Raw genomic sequence first — 21,526 nt, 5'->3', positions numbered from 1 at the left:
TTGGTTTATATATCACCTCAAAATAGACTCTTTTTTCACATGAAATTTGTGAATTTTGATGATAAATATGCTCATGCAGAGCGAGCTCGGTCTGTTGATTATCGTATACATACAACATGCTTGATGCATATTCGAGTGGTGCCTGCAGTCTGGGTGTGTGTGCAATGGACAAAATCGTAGGGATCCAAAATTGCACAACGAATGGATCTAAAATTGCACGGTCGATGACGTCATTATAAAATGGGCTGAATGATTGATTTCGACCAACCAATCAAATGACAAGGATCTATCTAGGTGTCATATAAATAACAATCACCAATAGTGATCAGCAAAATGTCATTCACACATTATCATCACTCACAATAGATAGTGGTAACAATCACCGAGGTAATATATTATTCAGACGTTATCATCACTCTCAAAGGATAGCACTATTCTGCCATACTTTTGCAAAAGGAAGCGAGTTGCCAAAGTATCATTTGTTTTAAATGAGCAATGTAAGGTCGTCACTGGCGTCAATGCAATTTAACAGCATATTTTCTTCAATATCTTTCCATAGAATGATCATTTCTTCCCCAAATTTTGCCTGAACATGCAACATACAAAGGGCGTTTCAGAAACAACAATACAGTAACTCAAATTTGACTGATGTGTCACTTGCTACCTTTTGCCAAAGAAGGGCAGTATTAATCACCAGCGGTGATCGGTAACATGTCTTTTACTGTTATCACCACTCGTGACAGACAGCGCTATCAAACACCAGTTGCGATCAGTAATATGCTAGTCACTTGTTGGATAGCGCTATCAATCACCAGTGGTGATCAGTAATACATTATTAAAAACTTTATAACTTGTGATAGATATGTTACACGTACCTCATCAGCATCATTGTTGCGTATGATGCAGTACAAATCACCATCACATTTCCAATGACGAAACATAGTATGCCACATTGCAATTAAAAAAAATCAATGTATCACAAACTGCCCAATGGTGATCAGTAAAGGGCACCGCTCACCTTACGACTGTTCGCAATCAGATTTTGAAACAAATCGAATTTTGCTAATTTTCAGAAAATTTGAATGGAACATATCATTTTATTTGAGGTTTAAATTAATTAAAAGAATACTAATATAACCATTTTGAAAGATTGCAAGCCTTTATTTCGGAGTAAAGGCCAAATTAGTTTCAAATCGTAGCCAATCGTACGACTGCTATGACATCATTACGACTAGATATTAAATTCGCTTTTATTTTAAGGATGAAAGCATCGTCACAGATTTCAACATAGGTATTTGTAAGATGATTTAGAACATTATACAGTAAGATATTCAAAGTCTCAATGTTAGCATCAAATTCTACTACATTTTGCTTTGAAATTGGGTCGCAGACCAGTCGTAAGATGATGTGCGGTCGCCTTAACATGTCATTCAGACATTTTGGCAATGTCTTATCCATGGCATCAATGCGTTCGTGAGTGATGATCAATCAGTCAGTACTCATGAAAGAGGAGCATGCATTCACACGTGTGATCTAGCTAGCACCATTGGGGATTGATAATATTATTCAAGGCCATTGTTGTTCAGCGCCAAATGGAGGCATGTAGAATATGGTTCATTTGCCTTGCCACTGAATGTATCTGCCTTCAATCACTCACTGGGATTTACTTCCTTCTGCAACTCTGAAAAGGGAGAGGGGAAAAGATAAGTATATGTAGAAACATATTGTTATGTATAACTATACAATTGTTATAGAAGCATTGTAATTACATGTTTGAATTTATTGCTATTTTGCGTTATTCTATCTATACACCAGCCAATGTGGAGAACATCTCAACAGAATTTTCAATTCTTTTGGGTGATCCCCAGGCATTGGCTGGTGCTCAATTTTACATTTCTGTTGTAATGTTTCTATTGCTGTCATGTTTTCTTGCCTGGAAATGAAATAAATAAATAGATAAATAACTAATTTTGCCTCAGTCAACCTTCCATAAGTGGTATATTCACCTAAGTCTAAGCAATTTAAGGCCAGATTATTCAAAACATTTGCTATATGTAGTATATGTCAATTTCTTGAACAGACAGACTTCCGAGTTACCAAAGGTTTTGACTCTGGCAGAATTACATGTACCTACTATATGCAAATATTTCCTTTGAATGTTTATTCAATGAATAAAGAATCCATATGTGGAGCGTTGTGGCCCAGTGGATTAGTCTTCGGACTTTGAAACAGAGGGTCGTGGGTTCGAATCCCAGCCATGGCGTAATTTCCTTCAGCAAGAAACTGATCCACTAAAATAGGAAGTAATTCCTTAAGAAGCTGTGTGCGCTATGAACGCCTAGCTTAGCCGGGTAATATAGGAGCGCCTTGAGCACCTAACAAGGTGGAAATGTGCGCAATATAAATATCCTATATTATTATTATTATTATTATATAAATTTTATTACTGAAAATCAACATTAAAGGTGCATGACAGGTAAATGTATACATATGATCTTGTCTTCAGTATGAAGGTTGAGTTGGCATATGCAAGTGGCACCGAAACATTCTGAGCAGGCAGCCAGTGAAAAAAAAAATGTCACCAAATACTTAGAAATAATTAAGATATACTTCAAAGTTCAAATACTAAGAAATAGCCATTAATAAATGATTATAGATATAAATTACCGGTAAAGACTTTTTAAAATTTATCCATTTTGACTAATAAAAAAGAGAGGAAAATTTGAGTATAAGAAAAACATTAAACCATCGCACCAAAATAGACTGAAAGTAGCTGGATTGAAGCGGGTAGCCTACTACACAGTTTCCAGTGCCAGTACCTCCCCCTGCAATCACATTTAATATCTGAGATAAACATTCCCTTTTCTTACTTTGGTTTGCTGCTGAGTAGTACTGGTTTCATGATAAAGGCAAAGAGAATGGGCCAGCCGATGAAAAAGATATGTCCTATGTAGTACATAGACGCATAGACCTGAAGACAAATACAAAAACATTGGTAATATAAAAGATACTACAATATATTCATTTCTAATAGAAAAAAATTAAAGAAAAAATTTGAAAATGTAAAAATCGTCTATTCCTCCACCATTTCCCTCATATGTTTTGTACACAACCAAAAATGGTGATATGCGCAGGCTGGCCAAAGGTTACTTACTCAATGCTCTTGCGCGCTCTTCCTGAGCATTTCATTGTGCTCTATGTACTGTCCAGTCTTCCCCTTATAGTGTCTTTGGTAATATGAAAAGGGTATAAGTTACAGATTCAATAGCTAGTTATATACAAATCATTATCCATTCCATTAAAGTTATGCACCCGTTTTTGCAGAAAAAAGTGATTTCATGAGGACATCTTCAGGGTGGTCAATCTGTCATCATAAATCTAGATATTGTTATTTTACATCTATAGACCTACATGTAACTGTCAAATAAGAAATGTTAAAGGGGAAGTGAACTGTGTGTGGTCTCTCATTGACTGTGTTATAAATACATTAAAATATACAGATATTTCAGATATTTACTAATACTACAGAGAATATTTTGACTTACAATTGTATTTGAATAGAGAAACTAAAATGTCTTGAGAGGAAAAGTAAATGTTTTGCTTCTTGGTTACATAATTATAGTGTTATAAATGTATTGAGTAGTTAATTAGCATGTTATCATTCAAGTGGGTCTATATTACTAGACTACACTAGCATCATGGGTCAGGAAACTGGCCAGGTATGAGTAGTTGAGGACTCGAGATGGCGCTATTGGTTCGTATCTGCTTTAAGCTGAAAAATTATCATACTGAAGATCACACGTGTGGGGCAGTGTATTTGTCGTATTTGTATTGCTTCAAAAAAAAAAGACCCGACACCTGGTTTCATGCTTATTTTGTCAATTCTCGACAAATGCAGCATATTTTCTATAACAGGTTTTTATCTTATTCAAACATACAAACACTTGGGTGGGGGGCATTTTACTGGATTCTGGTTGAACTCGTTTTAGATTGTTACAACTGTAGTTTATCGTTGAACACTGTCTGTACTTAGGAAATACTGTACTTTACAGTGGTGGAGCCAGGATTTTGAAATAGAGAGGGGTGCACATGAAAATTTTCTTTGATTTAGCTATATTGAAGGTAAAATGAAATAATTGCAGCAAACAATTATTTCATGAGACAGCTTTTGAAATCAAGATTTATCAATTTTCAGAGATCTAGAACTGGTACATTGATATCAACTCATCTTAATGAAATCACGAAATCTTAGCTGAAAACCGATAATTCTGAAGATCGCTAACACAAAAAGGCATAATGTGGGACAGTATTAGTTTTGCTTGGAAAAATACCTACATGTACATGAAACATTTTGTGGCTTCCATGCTTATATTGCTCATTTCTCAGCAATTACACATTTCTTTCCAGTGCCAATTGGCACATTTATCTATACATACAAACACTTGGAGGGTCATTAAATTGGATACTGTTCGAACTCATTTTGAGAACATACCACAACTGGTATTTTATCTTTAAAGCCTGTGTATAGCTTTGGTAAAGGGTCAATAATGTGATTGATAATCGAATATCATCTAATATGACAGTCTTACTGAAGCGTAGAGACCGTTAGATATTTTTCCAACTGCACTTCTCTGAGAAAATTTCAAATATTCAAATCTTGGATATATAGCGCCCTCTCTCGGCGATGCTTGTTTTAGATTAAACAAGTGGAATGCCTCTGGCCGTCTCACCTGCATCACGCAGTTCAATATAGCAGCAGTGCTGACTTTGAATACTACTCTAACTCGCACAAGATGTTCAGTGATACATGGTTACTCTTATGTCCACTTTCTCTGAACTAGACCAATAAACTTACAGAGATATGATGGTTATTCAACAAAAAACCCCAACATGGCCAAAGTTCATTGACCTTACATGACCTTTGACCTTGATCATGTGACCTGAAACTCGAACAGGATGTTCAGTGATACTTGATTACTCTTATGTACAAGTTTCATGAATCAGATCCATAAACTTTCAAAGTTAGGATGGTAATTCAACAGATACACCCAATTCGGCCAAAGTTCATTGACCTTTGACCTTGGTATGTGACCTGAAACGCGCACAGGATGTTCAGTGATACTTGATTACTCTAATGTCCAAGTTTAACGAACTAGACCAATAAACTTTCAAAGTTATGATGGTAATTCAACAGATACCCCGATTCGGCCAAAGTTCATTGACCCTAAATGACCTTTGACCTTAATCATGAGACCTGAAACTTGCACAAAATGTTCAGTGATGCTTGATTACTATTATGTCCAAGTTACATGAATCAGATCCATAAACATTCAAAGTTATGATGGGAATTCAACAGATATCCCCAATTCGGCCAAAGTTCATTGACCCTAAATGACCTTTGACCTTGGTCATGTGACGTGAAACTCATGCAGGATGTTCTGGGATACTTGATTAACCTTATGTCCAAGTTTCATGAACTAGGTCCATATATTTTCTAAGTTATGATGACATTTCAAAAACTTAACCTCAGGTTAAGATTTTGATGTTGATTCCTCCAACATGGTCTAAGTTCATTGACCCTAAATGACCTTTGACCTTGGTCATGTGACATGAAACTCTAGTAGGATGTTCAGTAATACTTGATTAACCTTATGGCTAAGTTTTATTAACTAGGTCCATATACTTTCTAAGTTATGACGTCATTTCAAAAACTTAACCTCAGGTTAAGATTTGATGTTGACGCCGCCACCGCCGCCGCCGTCGGAAAAGCGGCGCCTATAGTCTCACTTTGCTTCGCAGGTGAGACAAAAATGGGCATTCAAGCACTTATCTTATAAATTTAGTGATTAGATATCCAAAAGTTACAGACAAAGAACATATCTTGAAAGTTTCGGCCCATTCCATGATTTGGAATAGGATTTAATTGAAAGACAAAAACACACAGATATTTTAATTTGATCGGGTGACCCGATCAAGTTAAATTTCCATGTAAAATCGCAAAATTTATCCTGTAAAACACATTTTCATTTCATATCCTCCACATCATAACTGTTATAGGGCATATCCATTCATATTAGCTAGCAATGAATTGGAATAGTGATAGGTGCATTTTGGTGGATTTACCAAAACTATACACAAGCTTTAACATGACATGTTCAATAAATGAATCTTAAAATACAGAGCAGGGGGTGTTTCACAAGAATTTAGTATGACTAGCAGTCATGCTTGTATTTTTGTGAAACTCCCCCAAGGTGCGAATCCCTTGCTCCCCACCTAAAATCTGCTGCTGCATTGGGCGATTTCAAGCCCGATGTTGGCCTTGGTGCTGGTATTGGAATTTGGATTGCTTCCCCTAGCTCAAAAACTAATTCAGAGTTTGTAAAACTGATCCAGATCACAATATTGACATCTCAACAACAAATGAGAGACTTTTCAGGACCATTTTTATGTTATGTTTGGTGTTATAATCATGTAAACATTGACTGAACACCAACACCAAAAGGTCAACACTGAACTTGAAATCACCCATTGTAAATGCTTACCTGACTAAACAAAGCCCATTTCGATAGCTGGAAACTAAGAAGAGCATACGAAAAGCTGGTCATGGTGAGTACATTACACATCATCATCACCGGCACCGATACGACAGGATTCGACATGATGAACCCCAAACCAAGCTGTTTCCATATTTTCAGCCACTACAGAGATTACAAACACGAATAGCAAGGAAAAAAAAGGAAGATTCATGCGATAAGTTTGATGAACATTCATTGAGAAATCAATTCAGCTATTACTCTTATTATATGTAGAATGAAAACATGACATTCAAGTTAGTTGTAAATATTATTGAAAATCAAGTCAAGGTATCAGAATTCCTATATTACCATTGCACTATCAAGCTAAATGACTACAACACTCAATTGGAATATCCATTACTTTGATTGGTGATCAGGTACAACTTCCCAATTCAAATAAAAGGAATGTGGATAATCATTATAATTGTATCATTGTGGTATTTCAAATGGCAATAAAGGATATCATACAAAAATAACTTTATATTTGAACAGAGTTAAGGATATCAATTGTGAGCGATAACTTCTGAATGACATATTAGTGATCTCCACTGGCGATTGATAGCGCTATCCTTCGTGAGTGATGATAACGTCTGGATGACATATTATACCCCCATCTCACTAGATGGCGATTCCGCTGCGATCGTAAAAAATCGACAAAGCGTGGTAAATCGTAGCTTGAACGTGGCTTGATCTTTTCTGAAGCGGCAAGGATCGCCACCATCTTCCTGGTTGCCATAAAATTTTGAACATGTTCAAAACTTACGTAGCGAGATCGCGGAGGTGCTAAAGCGCATCACAACTGAGTCAAGAGCGTATTACAAACGACATATTCGTAGCTGTAGCGGAGCTCCAACGCATAAAGCGTAGTAGAAGCGCATTAAAAACGGCAACGATCGCCCGTGTTTTCAGGCCCGTTCCCAATGACAATTCTGCTACGCTGCTTCCGTTTACAAGGCTGCCTTGCGCTCGACACGCTTCACACCGTTTCCACCGCGACGCTTTCCCTCTGGGTGGCATGTGGCATACGTTCTCAGCCCGCTGCAGGCATTCGCTTTGCGATTTTGCTGCGCCGCTGATGACTGAGCAGCGATTGAGCAGCAACCGTCCGCGCTGCTATAAAACACCATGCTGATGGTGGCGGATTATATTTTCAACAGATTACGAGGCGACACCACAACGTTTTCAAATATACCTCCCAGAAAAAGGACCAAAAAGGGGAAGCTGCCCAAGCTGTTATGCCGGCGGTCCAAGAAGAAGAACAAGAGGTTATGGTGGTGGTGGAGGAGGAGGAAGAGGAGGAGGAGGGGTTACAGGAGGAGGATGAAAATCTTACTGCTGAGCCAGCTTGAAAGAGAGAAAAAAAAGACGCTCACATGTCTTGATGACGAAATAGGTTACCTCCGCAAAAATATATGAATTGACTATGTTTTAAAAATAGAATGAATTCTAACTACAGTGACAGACAATATTAAAATTTTGTTAATGATTCGATCACTGATGTATTGATTAGGAAAGCACACTTTATGGGGATTCTGGCATTGTGCCCCCCTTCCTTTATGAGTGCTCTCACATCAGTGGACTACTTCTTGTAAGAACATTTGAAAGGAATTTACCTAACAATTTTGAGTGACAAACTTTTGTGGAAAAAAATAAACAGAATATCAAAGATTTTTATGCTCTTTTATGAACCCTCATATTAACTATATTAGGCTCATCGACATCCTTTCGGAATGAAATTTAATAGATATTGTATATGATGACTTAAGTGAGAGCCAGGATCGGACCCAGTATCTTTTTGGCCTCCTCCTCCTGTCCTCGTATCAGGTCCTTGTATTCCACTTCTAACTGATGTTGTTGTATAATGCTAAGATGTATAAGTCCAACCAAATTCTGGACATCCATATCTTGGTCGGAGGTTGGCAATCGACTGAAAAATGTCTCATGTGCCGTGATTAATATGCCGATTGCTCGAAATCGTTTCAAAAGCCCATCATGAACGTAACACAATCTCTCCATTCGTAGCACCACCGTACCGAGGTCCTAATTAGCGTATGAGTCTCGTTGTAAGGTCGCTTTGATCGCAGTAGCTGCGCTTCATATCTGCCTCAAATCGTAGCAAGAGAGGGGCAGCGTCGTACTATCAGCGTATTACCGTCGCCTTCAGCGCAGGTCCGGCGCAGTGAAGTTGCAGTGCAATCGCCTCGCGGGCTAAAAATAGAATTCGAGGACGATTCTGCTACGCTTTGCGGGATTTAGACAGATCGCCATGGTCGCCATTATCGCCATCCTAGTGAGATGGGGGCCTTACTGATCACCACTGGTGATTGATAGTGAGCGCTATCCATCCTGAGTGATGATAACATCTGAATGACATATTACTGCTCACCACGGGTGATTGATAGTGCTATCCATTGTGAGTGATGATAACGTCTGAATGACATGTTACTGATCACCACTGGTGATTGATAGCGCTATCCATCGTGAGTGATGATAACATCTGAATGACATTACTGATAACCACTGGCGATTGATATCGCTATCCATCGTCACTGGTGATAACGTCTGAATGACATGTTACTGATCACCACTGGTGATTGATAGCACTATCCAATGTCAGTATTGACAACGTCTGAAAGACAAGTTACTGATCACCACTGGTGATTGATAGCGCTATCCATTGTCAGTGGTGATAACGTCTGAATGACATGTTACTGATCACCACTGGTGATTGATAGTGCTATCTATCACGTGTAGTGATAACTCCTGAAAGCACACATTGACTCACCTGTTCTTCGAATGTTAATGTGAATATCTGGAATGCAAAGCAATGGAAGTAACCAATATAGATGCCATGCCATACAGCAAGAAACATCAGAGTCACAAACTGAGATACATGGCGATTCCCCAAGAATTTCAAACGCTTATACACACATCTATATGAAAAAAAGAGAAAAAGAAACAGACAAATCAATACCTGTAAAACATCAGTTTTTTTTTCTTCACAGAACAACATATAAGTACACTGGGTTGAATTCTGGCCTATGTCATTCTTATAATTGATTTAATCATTTTACTTTCTTTTTGTAACAGCTTTCTTGTTACATGGCCTGAAGTGGTGAATTATATTTATGTTTAAGTTATTCATAATTATAAAACATAGAGAACTACACTTGTTATTATCATAATTATCATAATTATTATTATTACATCAATGCCATATTTCTGATTAATAAATTATCCTACATGTACACACATTCTGAAAATTATCCTTCATTTACTTTTCATTAATACGAGTCACACTCTTTATAAATAAATAGATACATCATATGAATATACAATTAATTACTGTTTGGTAATGTGGTCGCATTGAAACTATAAAGACGTAATGATCTCAAAACTGAATTGATGCATATGGCATCATGCTAGGGGACAATATTTTTTGAAACACTTTGTACTATAATTTCAACTGTTCCCTTTGATATAATTCATTACTTATCTTACCTTCCAGCCCATTTGTTTGTATGGATGTTATAATTGGAGACTAAACCCCTGAAGTTGACGGCAGTTTCAAGATCGTAGACATTCATGTTTGCACTTCCTTTCCACTCGGCTTTGCCTTCATCATCAAGACCACTATAAGAAATACCAGTCATGATACATACTCCTTCCTATACATGGTGTATCAAAAAAAAAAAATCTGTTATCAATGGAACTAATTGCAATATCAGTCAGGAAGATAAGCCTTCTTATACAGGGTGTTCCAAGAAAATTAAGATTTGCTTTCAGGATCAAGGCCACTATAAGAAATACCAGTCAGGATAGATACACTTTCTTAGGTACAGGATGTATCGATAAATACATTTCTACTCATCTTTGCCCTTAGCATCAAGAAAACTAAAAACAACATCAGTCAGGAAAGACATGCCTTCTTATCCAGGATGTTCCAATAAAAAACCCCCCAGATTGTTCAGATTTCAGGATCAAGGCCACTACATGTATAATAAATACCAGTCAGGATAGATACACCTTCCTATACAGGGCGTATCAATAAAAACATTTTTATTCACCTTTGCCCATGAATCCCACTTCAATGCAATATCAGTCAGGATAGGTATGCCTTACCTTATCTTATAGATGATGGATCAATAAAAAAAACATTTTGTTAAGCTTTGCTTCCAGCATCAAAACCACTATAAGAAATACTAGTCAGGATAGACAATCCTTATTAGGGGTAATACTTTAAACATTAAGGTTTTATAAAAGAGAAAGTCAATAAATAAAGGGAAGAAATTAACAAATTCTTACTGCAAAAAGAAAGACTCCTCCATATCTTGTCCTGTATGAAGTCCCCCATAGATAGACTGTAAACAGTTTGTGTAGAAGGCTTTTACTCTGTGTTGTAGGTGAAATACATTAGACGTGCAGGTAGAAGACTAATGATGCTAGATAACCGGATAATATAATTCTTATACTCACAGAGAGCAATTTTTTTAAATGGATACTAAAATCAAATGCAGTACATGATGAGATTAGTGATAGAACATATATCGTCCTCTGAATATTGCAGCAATGCTTCCTTTAATCACTGAATGGCAAACAATTACTCATACAATATTATGATAATTAAGTAATAAATCATATACACACCTAGCATATGATAATTTTCAAAAAGAGCCTCACTTCAATGCTCGAGGTATTCATAAGTTAAACATGAACAAATATTGGAAAAGGAGCCTACCGCAAACTGTTCAGTCAAGAAATGTGAGTCAGGTATGAAGAGATTAAGAACGATTCCTGCGCAAACGTAGATAGCACCGAAGCAGAATCGATTGATGGAATAACTGATATTGGATGGATGCTTCTGCTCCCATTCAGGCATAAGGCGATTGTTAGTGTAGTCAAGATACAGCCGCATAGAGAACTGAACAAAGAGATGTTAAAGGTGAATAAAGATATCATACCATATCATTGTGGATCTTGGTCTGGTACAGTTGCATAAACCGAACTCTGTGAACTCATGGGATCTGAGCTGTAAAATGACCACACTAAAGTTCAACAAAAGAAGCATGGTACATTATCATTTCTTGGAAAAGGACCAAGCATTTTGGGGGAATGCTATGCTTTCTTCTATTTTCTTCTATCTCAGCTACAGTACACATTTTCTCCAAGAACCACTTGACACATATTTTTTATCACTTATACATATGCTGTACAAACACTTGGGTGTTAACTGTTCATTTTATGGGATTCTGTTTGAACTCATTTTGCGATAGTTACCACAACTGGCATTTACGTTTAAACTTTAACATGTTCGTGTCCAATTTTAACATTTCAAAGTTACAAGATATACTTTGGGACAAAGAAAGGGATTAATGTCTATCGGTGTCAAGAATGAAATAATTCAGAAGATCACTATCAACTAAGCTTTTTCGATTCGTTGTTTACTGTAGCTGTGTACACGAGTGCATGGAGCTGAGCCCACATGCACCCCAGTATCAGTAGCGGTGGGGCCGAGGCCTTATGCAGCGGATAAACGGAGCTCAGACAGTAGTTAAGGGGCGATGTATTCATTTTGAGGTTAGATTATTGGATTCTGATTTCATTAAATACGTTGAGAGAGCCAAAGAACTTATTGTTTTGGCTTAGTTTTACTCTAAAAATACCCATAAACGACAATACAGAAGAAAATACCGGTATGATATTTTCAACTTTTGGTATGACGGTATTTCGGTATTGAAATTTCAACGGCGGTATCCATACCGGTATGAACGTCATACCGGTATGGATACCGCCGTTTGTAACATCCCTCTACACAAACAAAATCACTGACAAAACTCTTTTTGAAACACTCCCTAGCCTGCCTTTTGACCACGTGGTGTATTGCGGGGCTTCAACAAAGTATCAACCTTGGCTTGGGGCGTTGACAGACAAACCACAGGGATTAACGCTTATTTTTTCTTTTTGCAATTTTTTTTTTCTCGGACTGCTCTTAACTTGTATCGATGGGAATGTCCACTGAGTTTTTTTTTTTGGGGGGGGGGGGGTGCTGTGCATTGACAGACAAACCACAGGGATTAACACTTTTTTTTTTCTTTATGCAATGTTTTTTTTCTGGACTGCTCTTGACTTGTTTCAATTATGACAAGTTTACTTTTATACTATAAGCCTGCTACAAAAATCGTCTGACCCCCCCCCAAAAAAATAATAATGAAAAAAATAATACATTAATAAATAAATAAATTTAATATGAAAATAAAAAAAGACAAAAAATGTTAGGCCATCCCTCTTTATTTTGATCTGTGAAGTGATCATAAATGGAAGAAAGTGGCTGAGAATATTTGTGTGATTTGTGATGGGTGTTGTATCCATTTTGTGCTTGTGCTGTCATGAATAAAATAAAATAAACTATTGGATTGATTGTAATTTAAATTTATGATGGTCTCGTGATAAGATGTTGATGAACTAAAATTTGGCATGTGTGAAAGATGAAATTGACAAAAAAGAGGGGAAGATCGAGATTCGGAGAAGAGGAGGATGTTGATTGTTCGTGGTAAGAGAGGGGTGGTGACGGGGAGAGAATGGGCCAATGGGAAAGAGTGAAGAATTAAGGGGCTGGGGAGATAAAGAAAAACAAAAGCAAGAAAAAATAAGTGAGAAAGAGGCAGCCGGGGGATAAGAAGTTTAGGGGGAGGGTTTTACTTTTAGACAACGTGGAGATTCACAAGAGGGGGTGGGGTTCAACACAATGGACATTCATAAGAAAAGTTATTTACGAGACGTCAAAATTTGAGGTCAACAAACTTTGAACCTTCGACGAACACGTGTTGATGTGAGTGGTAAACAAAAGGGGCGAATCTGAATGTGAATGAGTGGGGCCAGATCGGTGAAGGGAAAATCACGCAAATATCCTTGACAGTTTTAGCAGGGAATTTTGGTGCTTGGAAGTTAGGGCATGTACACACGTTTAGCAAAGTAAGTAGCAGTGAGTTTGTGCGGTGTAGCATTTGGCAACTTGACTTATTGATTTCGTACCATGTGCTTGCTGAGATTATTTTGCACACATGCACAGGTAATTCATTTCACAGCTCTCGTTGGGGAGAAAGCATGATCGTATAACTTTTGGTAAAGAAAGAGAAAGTTTTTGTCAATGAGAATGGACCATGCTGAGCATTCCTCAGCTGACCACAAGCATCCACTCTTTATCCTAGGCCATATCAGGGCTAAACAAACATTGTACACTGTTTGCACAATGAATTGGGAATTTACTCGGTATTAGTCGGTATACCGGTATTGAAGCTATTAGTAATACCGGTATTGAAAATATCAATACCGAAAAAGCTTACTATCAACTACACCTTCACATCTTTTAACTCTAAAAAATCCAGAGAAACTGACTACTTGGGATATCTTAAGTGATGCCAATTTACTAATCTGTCATGTTGCAAGTTAAGAGAGTTTGATTCAAGAGTAAAATACCTGAGGACCAGCCAAGAATCCTCCAAAGAAAAGACAGAACCCTCCCATCTCAAGCAATGAAGGAGCTCTAGTCAAATAGTGTTTCTGCTGTTCAGCACTCAATTTATCCTGATGCATAAAAGAAAAAGAGAATATTATAGTAATTGAGATATGATAATATAGAAAATTGAAATATAAACTTAAACATACATGAAATAGTACAGTAATTGAAACACAATTATTGAATGATCAAGGTCATTTCCAATAATACTCATAATATATAGCACATATGTAAAAAGCAATGATAATCTACAACAAACGAAATTCACGATACTTGATATCAAGCAGAAATCATTTTCTTTATCTAAAGTTTATGTCTATCACACACTTGGGTGGTCATTTGATTGGATTCTGTAAAAGCTTGTCTTTAAATTCTTAAGAAAACTGGTATTCATCTTTAACTTTCGATAATTGGCAATCATAAAGAATCCAAGGTACTAAAATTACCACATTACCTCCATACCTGGTTTATAAACACTGCTCAGCTTACCTTTGATTTTTGACCATCATAAAGGTCAAACGCTACTCCGATGACCTTTAGCACCATGATACAATGAGGTGTATCCCAGAGGACATCGTGCGTGCCATCAGAGACAGATACTGTCCCTATCAGGTAGTATATCTGTATTAAAAAAAAGTTTAAAAGAAATAAGGTAAATACTGATCCATAAATATTTACACAGGGTTAAGATCCTCCAACCGAATGTAAGCTACATTAGGTAGACAAGGTGGCATGTAATCTGAACTCGGGTTTCAATTAAACCCTGGTTAAAAGTTGTGATGGATAGCCAATTGGGGCACAAACTATATAAGTACATGTTCAATTTACTAGCTCACATAACTGCTGGGAATGATAACTGAAGTATTTTTTCTTCATTATGAAAGCAACATGTAAACAAAATAGTAAACATAAGAAGCATACATTCAAATTTTTTAATGTTAGCAGCATTTTTTAGTTTTTGGCTCCCCACAATATCAGCACAGAATCAGACCGTGGTCTATTAAACCAGACTTCAGAATTCCGACCTGTGTTTCTATTTATTCCACACCACCTATTTTGAAGGATGTATAAGATGGGGATGAGACATGGTGTCCGAGTGAAGATGAGATAGGGATTCGAGGATGATGAGAAAGAGCAATGCTGCCGTCCCATGACAATAGTATGCAACTATAGTCCAGTCACGATGAAAGCCGACACCCATACGACTATAAAAACAAGCATGACTTACCATGTTGTACAGGAATGAGAGTACCACGGATGTTACGCTGCCTCCACTCGCCGCCAGAAGAACATAGTTCACTACTACTGTGATTATAAAATGCAATGTCTGCATCCCTGTTAAAAAAACAAACAATGGATTTTTTTTCTCCTTTTAATAACAATTCTACGCACAATAGTGTCAAACGTTAACCACTTTTTGAAATTACACGTCCTATGCAAACTACAGTGTAAAATTGATTTTTTGATTAAATTTTCCTTTTTTTGAATTGGTAACATCTTTCTCTCTGCAAGTAAAAAAAAACCCAAACATTTTTTAATGCTTTATTATTTATTGCAAATAAATTATTTGAAAAACAATTGGCAAAAGTATTTGCAAATTGCAATAACAGTTAAAAGTTAGTGAAATCCTTATTCTGTTTGGCTGGTAGTATTATTTATTATTAGTATTTAGTAGTAGTATTTATTATCATTATAACAAGTACTTATGACACATGACAATGGGGCCTTATCAGAGGTAAACTACACTCATTAATTTTAATGTTAAATGTATTTTTTTGTGGATTCTTTAAATTTTGTAACAAGCTTTGTTATTTAATAGCTGCACAATAGACAGTTAATCAAGTTTCATGTAAGGGCTGATAGAGCTTCTAGTGTTTGAAAAGTTACATGTAAGTTCAAACAATACACTCTCTGGTGTGTTTATAAAGTTAAAGTAATCTATTGTCTCATCTTAATTACTACTGACCTTCAGACTCTACTACACATAATCTAGATAACAGAGAGCCAGAGCATCAGTTAACAAGCTTGAAGTCCAGGCCTCACACAATTTTAAGCACAATTAATTTAGCTTAAAAAAATAAATCAGCTTTATTATCTTGACCCTCTTATTAATAACGGTGCAGGTGATAGAAACAGATAAAATGCAATGAGTGATATTAATTTGTCCACTTGTTTTGCATACACACTAAAAAAATAATTAAAATATGAAAAAAATTGCCCAGGTAGTTCAGGAGAAAATTTGAAATCAAGGAGTTATTAGAGTGGGCTATAAAATGTCTACACATTTAAAATGTTTAAATCATGAATTCACAAACAATTTCTTGTAAATTCAAGGATTACATTTATTTCATTTTATTTCAACAAAACTGCCATTCTACCATATAGTGTTACTTATACTGTGCCAAAATTCTCATCAAAATATACAATTAAAAAAAGGGGGGCATTGGTGCATACATGTATATCCAGCATACTTATTCACACGTCTTTTCCCCACACTTATTTAATAACCAACTGTGAATAAAATCAAACATTTGCACTATTTTGATTCAGATTTTTATTGATTTTGTCTTCAATCTACTTTGATAAAAATATGCTGATATAATAACGATATGTGCAGTCTAGTGACATACCAAACTAAATTATGCACCACCTGCACACTTCATCTAGCAGACTGTATAATTATACTCATACTGTGCACCAAGAATAGCACAAGAGGATCGCCACACCACATCACCCGAAGCACTGGAAGTGCTGACCCAGCACAACCCTCTCCAGGGTCCCGTAACACAAAGGTTAGCGATTGATCGTACATTGTAGTCAATGGAATCAATCATAGAAAAATGTCCTACGATCATTGCTTAGTTTTGTGTTATGGTTCCCAGGACAGTGTTAACATTTTCTGGAGTTACTTCAAGGATACACTCACCAAAGTTGAAGTATGATATGGCCAATCCAAGAGCAATGTAGAATGCATGCTGGACATTGGCTGGAGCATGATAGAGAAGGTTTCTTGGTATGAAAGCCAGAAAATAACCTGGAATATTAAAGAAACAAACTAGGCATTTAGGCAAACACTGGTTTCACGTACAGATCTGAGCTTCAAGGTCCCACTTTTTTGTGTGTCTGAGATATGTTACAAAAATGAAGTTCAGAAAAAAAAATTGGATAAACAAAAAATCATTATTCAGTGCTTAAAAAAAAAGAGTTATAAAGTGCCTGAAAACACCACCTTAATTAGATCACATACTGTATAACAACTCAGAAACTAAATCATAAAATCATGGTTTGCATTGTACTTTCAGGCCAAAACGGAATAATCTTTATTTTGGTCAAGTTCTTTTTATTCAATTTTATGAAAAAACAAAACAAAAATCAGTGAGCCCCGTCGGGGGATTTTGCATTGTTAACCCACTAATGACGGCTGCATGATCGCAAGCCATCATGTATGAGGAGCAAAAAAATCTCCTCGAAACAGACGGCTGCCAGCTGTCTAGACTATGACCGAGACTGATCAAAAAAGAAAGCCAAGCTGACACATCAGCATCGTCATCGACAGACATCGAGCTTGAGATTGAAGCCTACATCAGTATAGTGTGACCTTAATTCGCGCGTTACCTAATTTTGTGCACGGGCGAAGACCTCAATAATAATAGGAATTTATATAGCGCCATCTATCTAGAAATATTCTATTCCGAGGCGCGTTGTATTACTAACCCGGCTTTTGCTCGAGCTGCCTCTCAGCGCTCATGCATTCAAGGAATTAATCCTGCCGGGAACCCTTTCACCTTACCTGAGTCGAGTGCAGCACATTGCGGATAAATTTCTTGCTGAAGGAAAATACGCCATGGCTGGGATTCGAACCCACAACCCTCTGTTTCAAAGTCGGACGACTTATCCACTGGGCCACAACGCTCCACATCTAAATTAATATTTTGAAAAACTGATATCACCAACATATAGAGCGACTTAAAATTACCCTTTGTAGTAATTTTCTTGAAGGTGAGGTCTCTATTACTGAAAATATTGGCAAAACATGGGCAAATTTCGTTACCTTGCAGCCGCTCCGAGAAAATCTAACCTTCCTGACAAGCATCAAGACTTCGCCAGTTTGCAAGCCGAAGTCTCCAAATAAGTTAAATGTGATACCAACCAAATTTATGGCATTTTTACCTCCATCTGATACAATTATGTTACCTTTATCTGCTTGATTTCTTTTGTAAAGTCTTGCAAAACAATTGTGCGCAAATTAAGGTCACACTTTTTTACAGCGTGACCAGACGTCCCGTATTTCCCGGGATTGTCCCTTATTTTGCTTTGTCCCGGCGTCCCGACAAACCCTTCCCTGGACGCCCATTTGTCCCGTATTTCGTATATTGAACAAAATGTAGTTAATACAAAAAGTGACGAATTTTCATTAAATGACCAACGGATGATGAAGCAGAGGCAACAATTAAGTTGATAACTGTAAACTTTTGCAAGTTCTGCAATGATTTTCTTGCTAATTCATTACTTGCAAACGAACTGGCCTCCTGCCTGTGTGTGGCAGGCTACAACCTAGGCATGTAGGATCAGAGCAAATTCTCAATGGTGCAAACAATCTCAAATGATAAACAGTTTTTCCACCAAAATAATCACAAAATCGGTGGGAAATTCTTATAATTATATTATGGATTCTCAGATTAATTATTTGGAGATGTAATCGGAGGAACAAGTTATTGACTTTTCATAGATCTAGTTAATTCAGCTTTCATTTTGAATTTTGATGTGTATGATGCTGCGATGTTTTATCTAATTTTCAAGTTTGACAATGTTTCACTTTGAAATTTTATTCATTTATAAAACATTTTACTTTTTGAAATTTGTAAAACGCATTTAAAAAAACACCAAATAACATTATGATTTTCATTAGATGATTGGATTTTTTATTGTTTGCTTGAAGTTTGAACTTTTTCCCTTTTTCTTTCTTTTCTACCCTATCGTTCCTGCTTGCCCTATTTTGTTCCATCTATCTTTATTTCCTATCTTTCTTTCCTGAACATTTTTTCTCTCTCTCTGTTCATTTTTTCTTACTTTCCTTTTTTCTCAATTTTATTACTTTCATTTTTTAATGAAATTTCCTTTTTTATTTCCTTCATTCTCATCTTTAAAATTACCTTGGCTTCCTTTTCTCTTCCTCTCCTGTTTCTTCTTGTTCTTTCTCTCCGTCCATTATTTTCTCTTTTTTCGTTCTCTCCTCTCTTTCTTCCTTTATTTTTTCCTTCTAATTCTTTCTTTCCCTTCCTTCCTGTTTTCTTCTTTCTTTCAAAGAATAAAGGAAACATATTTCTTTCCTCCTCCTTTTTCTTACTTTTTCCCTTTAATTTCTCTCCTTTACTTTGTCTTTCACACATTTATTAATCTTCCCTTCCTTTCTTTTTCTTTCTTTATAAGAATGACGGAAACCTTTTTTAACTCTTAATCTTTTTTTCATCCTTCTTTTATTCTAACTTTCTGCTATTTTTTCCTTTATTTTCTTTCCTTCTCAATTCATCTCTTTTCTCTCTCTCCTTCATTCTTTCATTCACCCTCCCTTCTAAAATTTCTTTATATTTGTTTTTTCACAAGTCTAACACTTTGTGTGGGCTTCTTGGTTGGTCTTTGTTTGTCAATTGTCCCGTACTTCATTTTGTGAAATCTGGTCACCCTGCTTTTTTATGACACTTTTCCAGCCGAGCTCGCACTAGTCGATCGCCGTGTAATTTTGAGATCGCAATACCAATGAAATATTTGACCTATGAAATAATTCCATCAGGTGAATTTGACTTTAGGATCTTGCCTCCTGTTGGTATTGATGATTTTGATTAATTTTGTGTGAGCTGTGAGAAATTTTTTATTGAAAATAATGAAAATCAACTTCATGATTTTTTATTGTGCGCAAATTATAGTCACCACATCATATGTGCCGTTCGCAATGCTTGATGTGGCAGAAGTTCAGGTTAAGGATCAAGGGCTAATTAGATATTTGGCAATAACTCTGGACAGAAATCGAGGTGAAATTAGTATTTAGTCTTCTAACATAATTCCAGGTGCGAAAGTGCACTAGTGCCGAGCTGAGCTCCAGAGTTGGGGCAGCCCGCACTCTCCGGCGCCAGAGATGCGGGGCAGCCGCCGAGCTCCAGCCGGACCATTTCACGCAAGCCAGATTTAAGTAAACAACACCTTACCGATTAAAACACTGATGAAAAAACGCAAAGTTGAGTCTGAAAATCCTAGCAGTTGTGCTAACTCATGAATTGTTTTGTCTATAAGGCTCAAATCATTGGAAAATCCCTCTTCTTCCATTGTGAAATCAAACGAAATCTTCACGGCTGGGAGTTGATGCTGTGGACGAACTTCAGCAATTGCCGCCCTCTACGTTCGTTATTCGTAATATTGAGCGAATTACTTTTTACCAAAATTGTTAATTTTGAACCTCTGTAACACACCTCCCACTTTTTGCACTAATGATGGAGATTCTCCTTTGAATCAGAATATATAACGAAAATAGCCATTTATGTCTATATTGCAATAAAGAGTAAAAATATTGCATTTCATACCGGGATTTCATATTACAAAAATAGATAGAATAATAAAAAGTGGGTGACATCCCGTTGACATCATTATTCCCTCGTTTGGTACCAACAATCTGGAATTTAAGCAAAACTTTCGATATTTCATAATCTTACATTTTACATTCTTTCTTTCTTTCCTCCCTCCCTCCCTCCCTCCCTTCCTTCCTCTCTCTCTCTCTCAAATCATGCAAGAGAAAAACTACATAGCATTTGTCTTTATATTATAGATTTATTTTTCTTTAAATCATAACATACAACTTTCATTGTTACACAAAACACAAATACTAACAATCACCATGATTTCCACATACGGTATGCGCTATAACAAGAACTAAGTTATTATATCATGATCTGTTTGTTTTTCACTCTCTTATTTACATCATTAATACTTTCGATCAAATATTTGCACGGATTACAAAACTTCCTTCTTTTAACATGAACATTCTTATCAAAGCCCTTTCAAATTATAATTCCATGATCAAAAGATTAAAAACAGATACATGTACCTATATGTATGTGGAACCAACAAAGACATTTTTACTTTTATTTCGATAAAAATCTAAATAAATCAAAGAGAAAGGACATTTCCTATCTATCCATTTATTTTTTACATTTGTACAGATGGCTATCTAATCAAAGAATTCTTATATAATTCGGAAATATTGCTTGTAAACTTTCCCAAATTTTTGTATAACCCCAAACCTGGGTATCAAGACACCAAACTAGATGCAGATGTAGAAAACGTCAAACTACACGCAGATGTAGAAAATGATGACAGTATTACAGTCAATTTGTCCGTCATCGAATTAATAAACCTCATTACAATTTGGCCCTGTTATCATTCA

At 36.4% G+C, this 21,526-nt stretch overlaps 1 protein-coding gene across 2 annotated transcripts; it reads right to left on the bottom strand.

Moving 5' to 3' along the window:
* Nucleotides 1–593: 593 nt before the first annotated feature.
* LOC121427584 (lysophospholipid acyltransferase 5-like) lies at nt 594–20,470 on the bottom strand. Of its 2 annotated transcripts, XM_041624049.1 has the most exons (12): nt 20,295–20,470; nt 17,018–17,125; nt 15,320–15,426; nt 14,581–14,712; nt 14,052–14,159; nt 11,314–11,496; nt 10,881–10,967; nt 10,077–10,243; nt 9,361–9,508; nt 6,543–6,698; nt 2,871–2,971; nt 594–1,681 (listed from the first exon to the last, which is right to left on the bottom strand). In XM_041624049.1, exons 1-12 carry the CDS (start codon nt 20,410–20,412, stop codon nt 1,654–1,656), a joined length of 1,443 nt encoding a protein of 480 aa, XP_041479983.1. In that variant the 5' UTR covers nt 20,413–20,470; the 3' UTR covers nt 594–1,653. The 2 variants fall into 2 exon arrangements, with proteins under 2 accessions (XP_041479983.1, XP_041479984.1); XM_041624050.1 differs by lacking the exons at nt 594–1,681; nt 2,871–2,971; nt 6,543–6,698 and adding an exon at nt 8,880–8,921.
* Between the last annotated feature and the right edge of the window lie 1,056 nt (nt 20,471–21,526).

Source organism: Lytechinus variegatus, chromosome 14, assembly GCF_018143015.1.
Source record: "Lytechinus variegatus isolate NC3 chromosome 14, Lvar_3.0, whole genome shotgun sequence".
Lineage (NCBI taxonomy): Eukaryota > Metazoa > Echinodermata > Echinoidea > Temnopleuroida > Toxopneustidae > Lytechinus > Lytechinus variegatus.
Note: the sequence above shows the minus strand (reverse complement) of the source record. Positions and strands in the feature narration are given on the sequence as shown.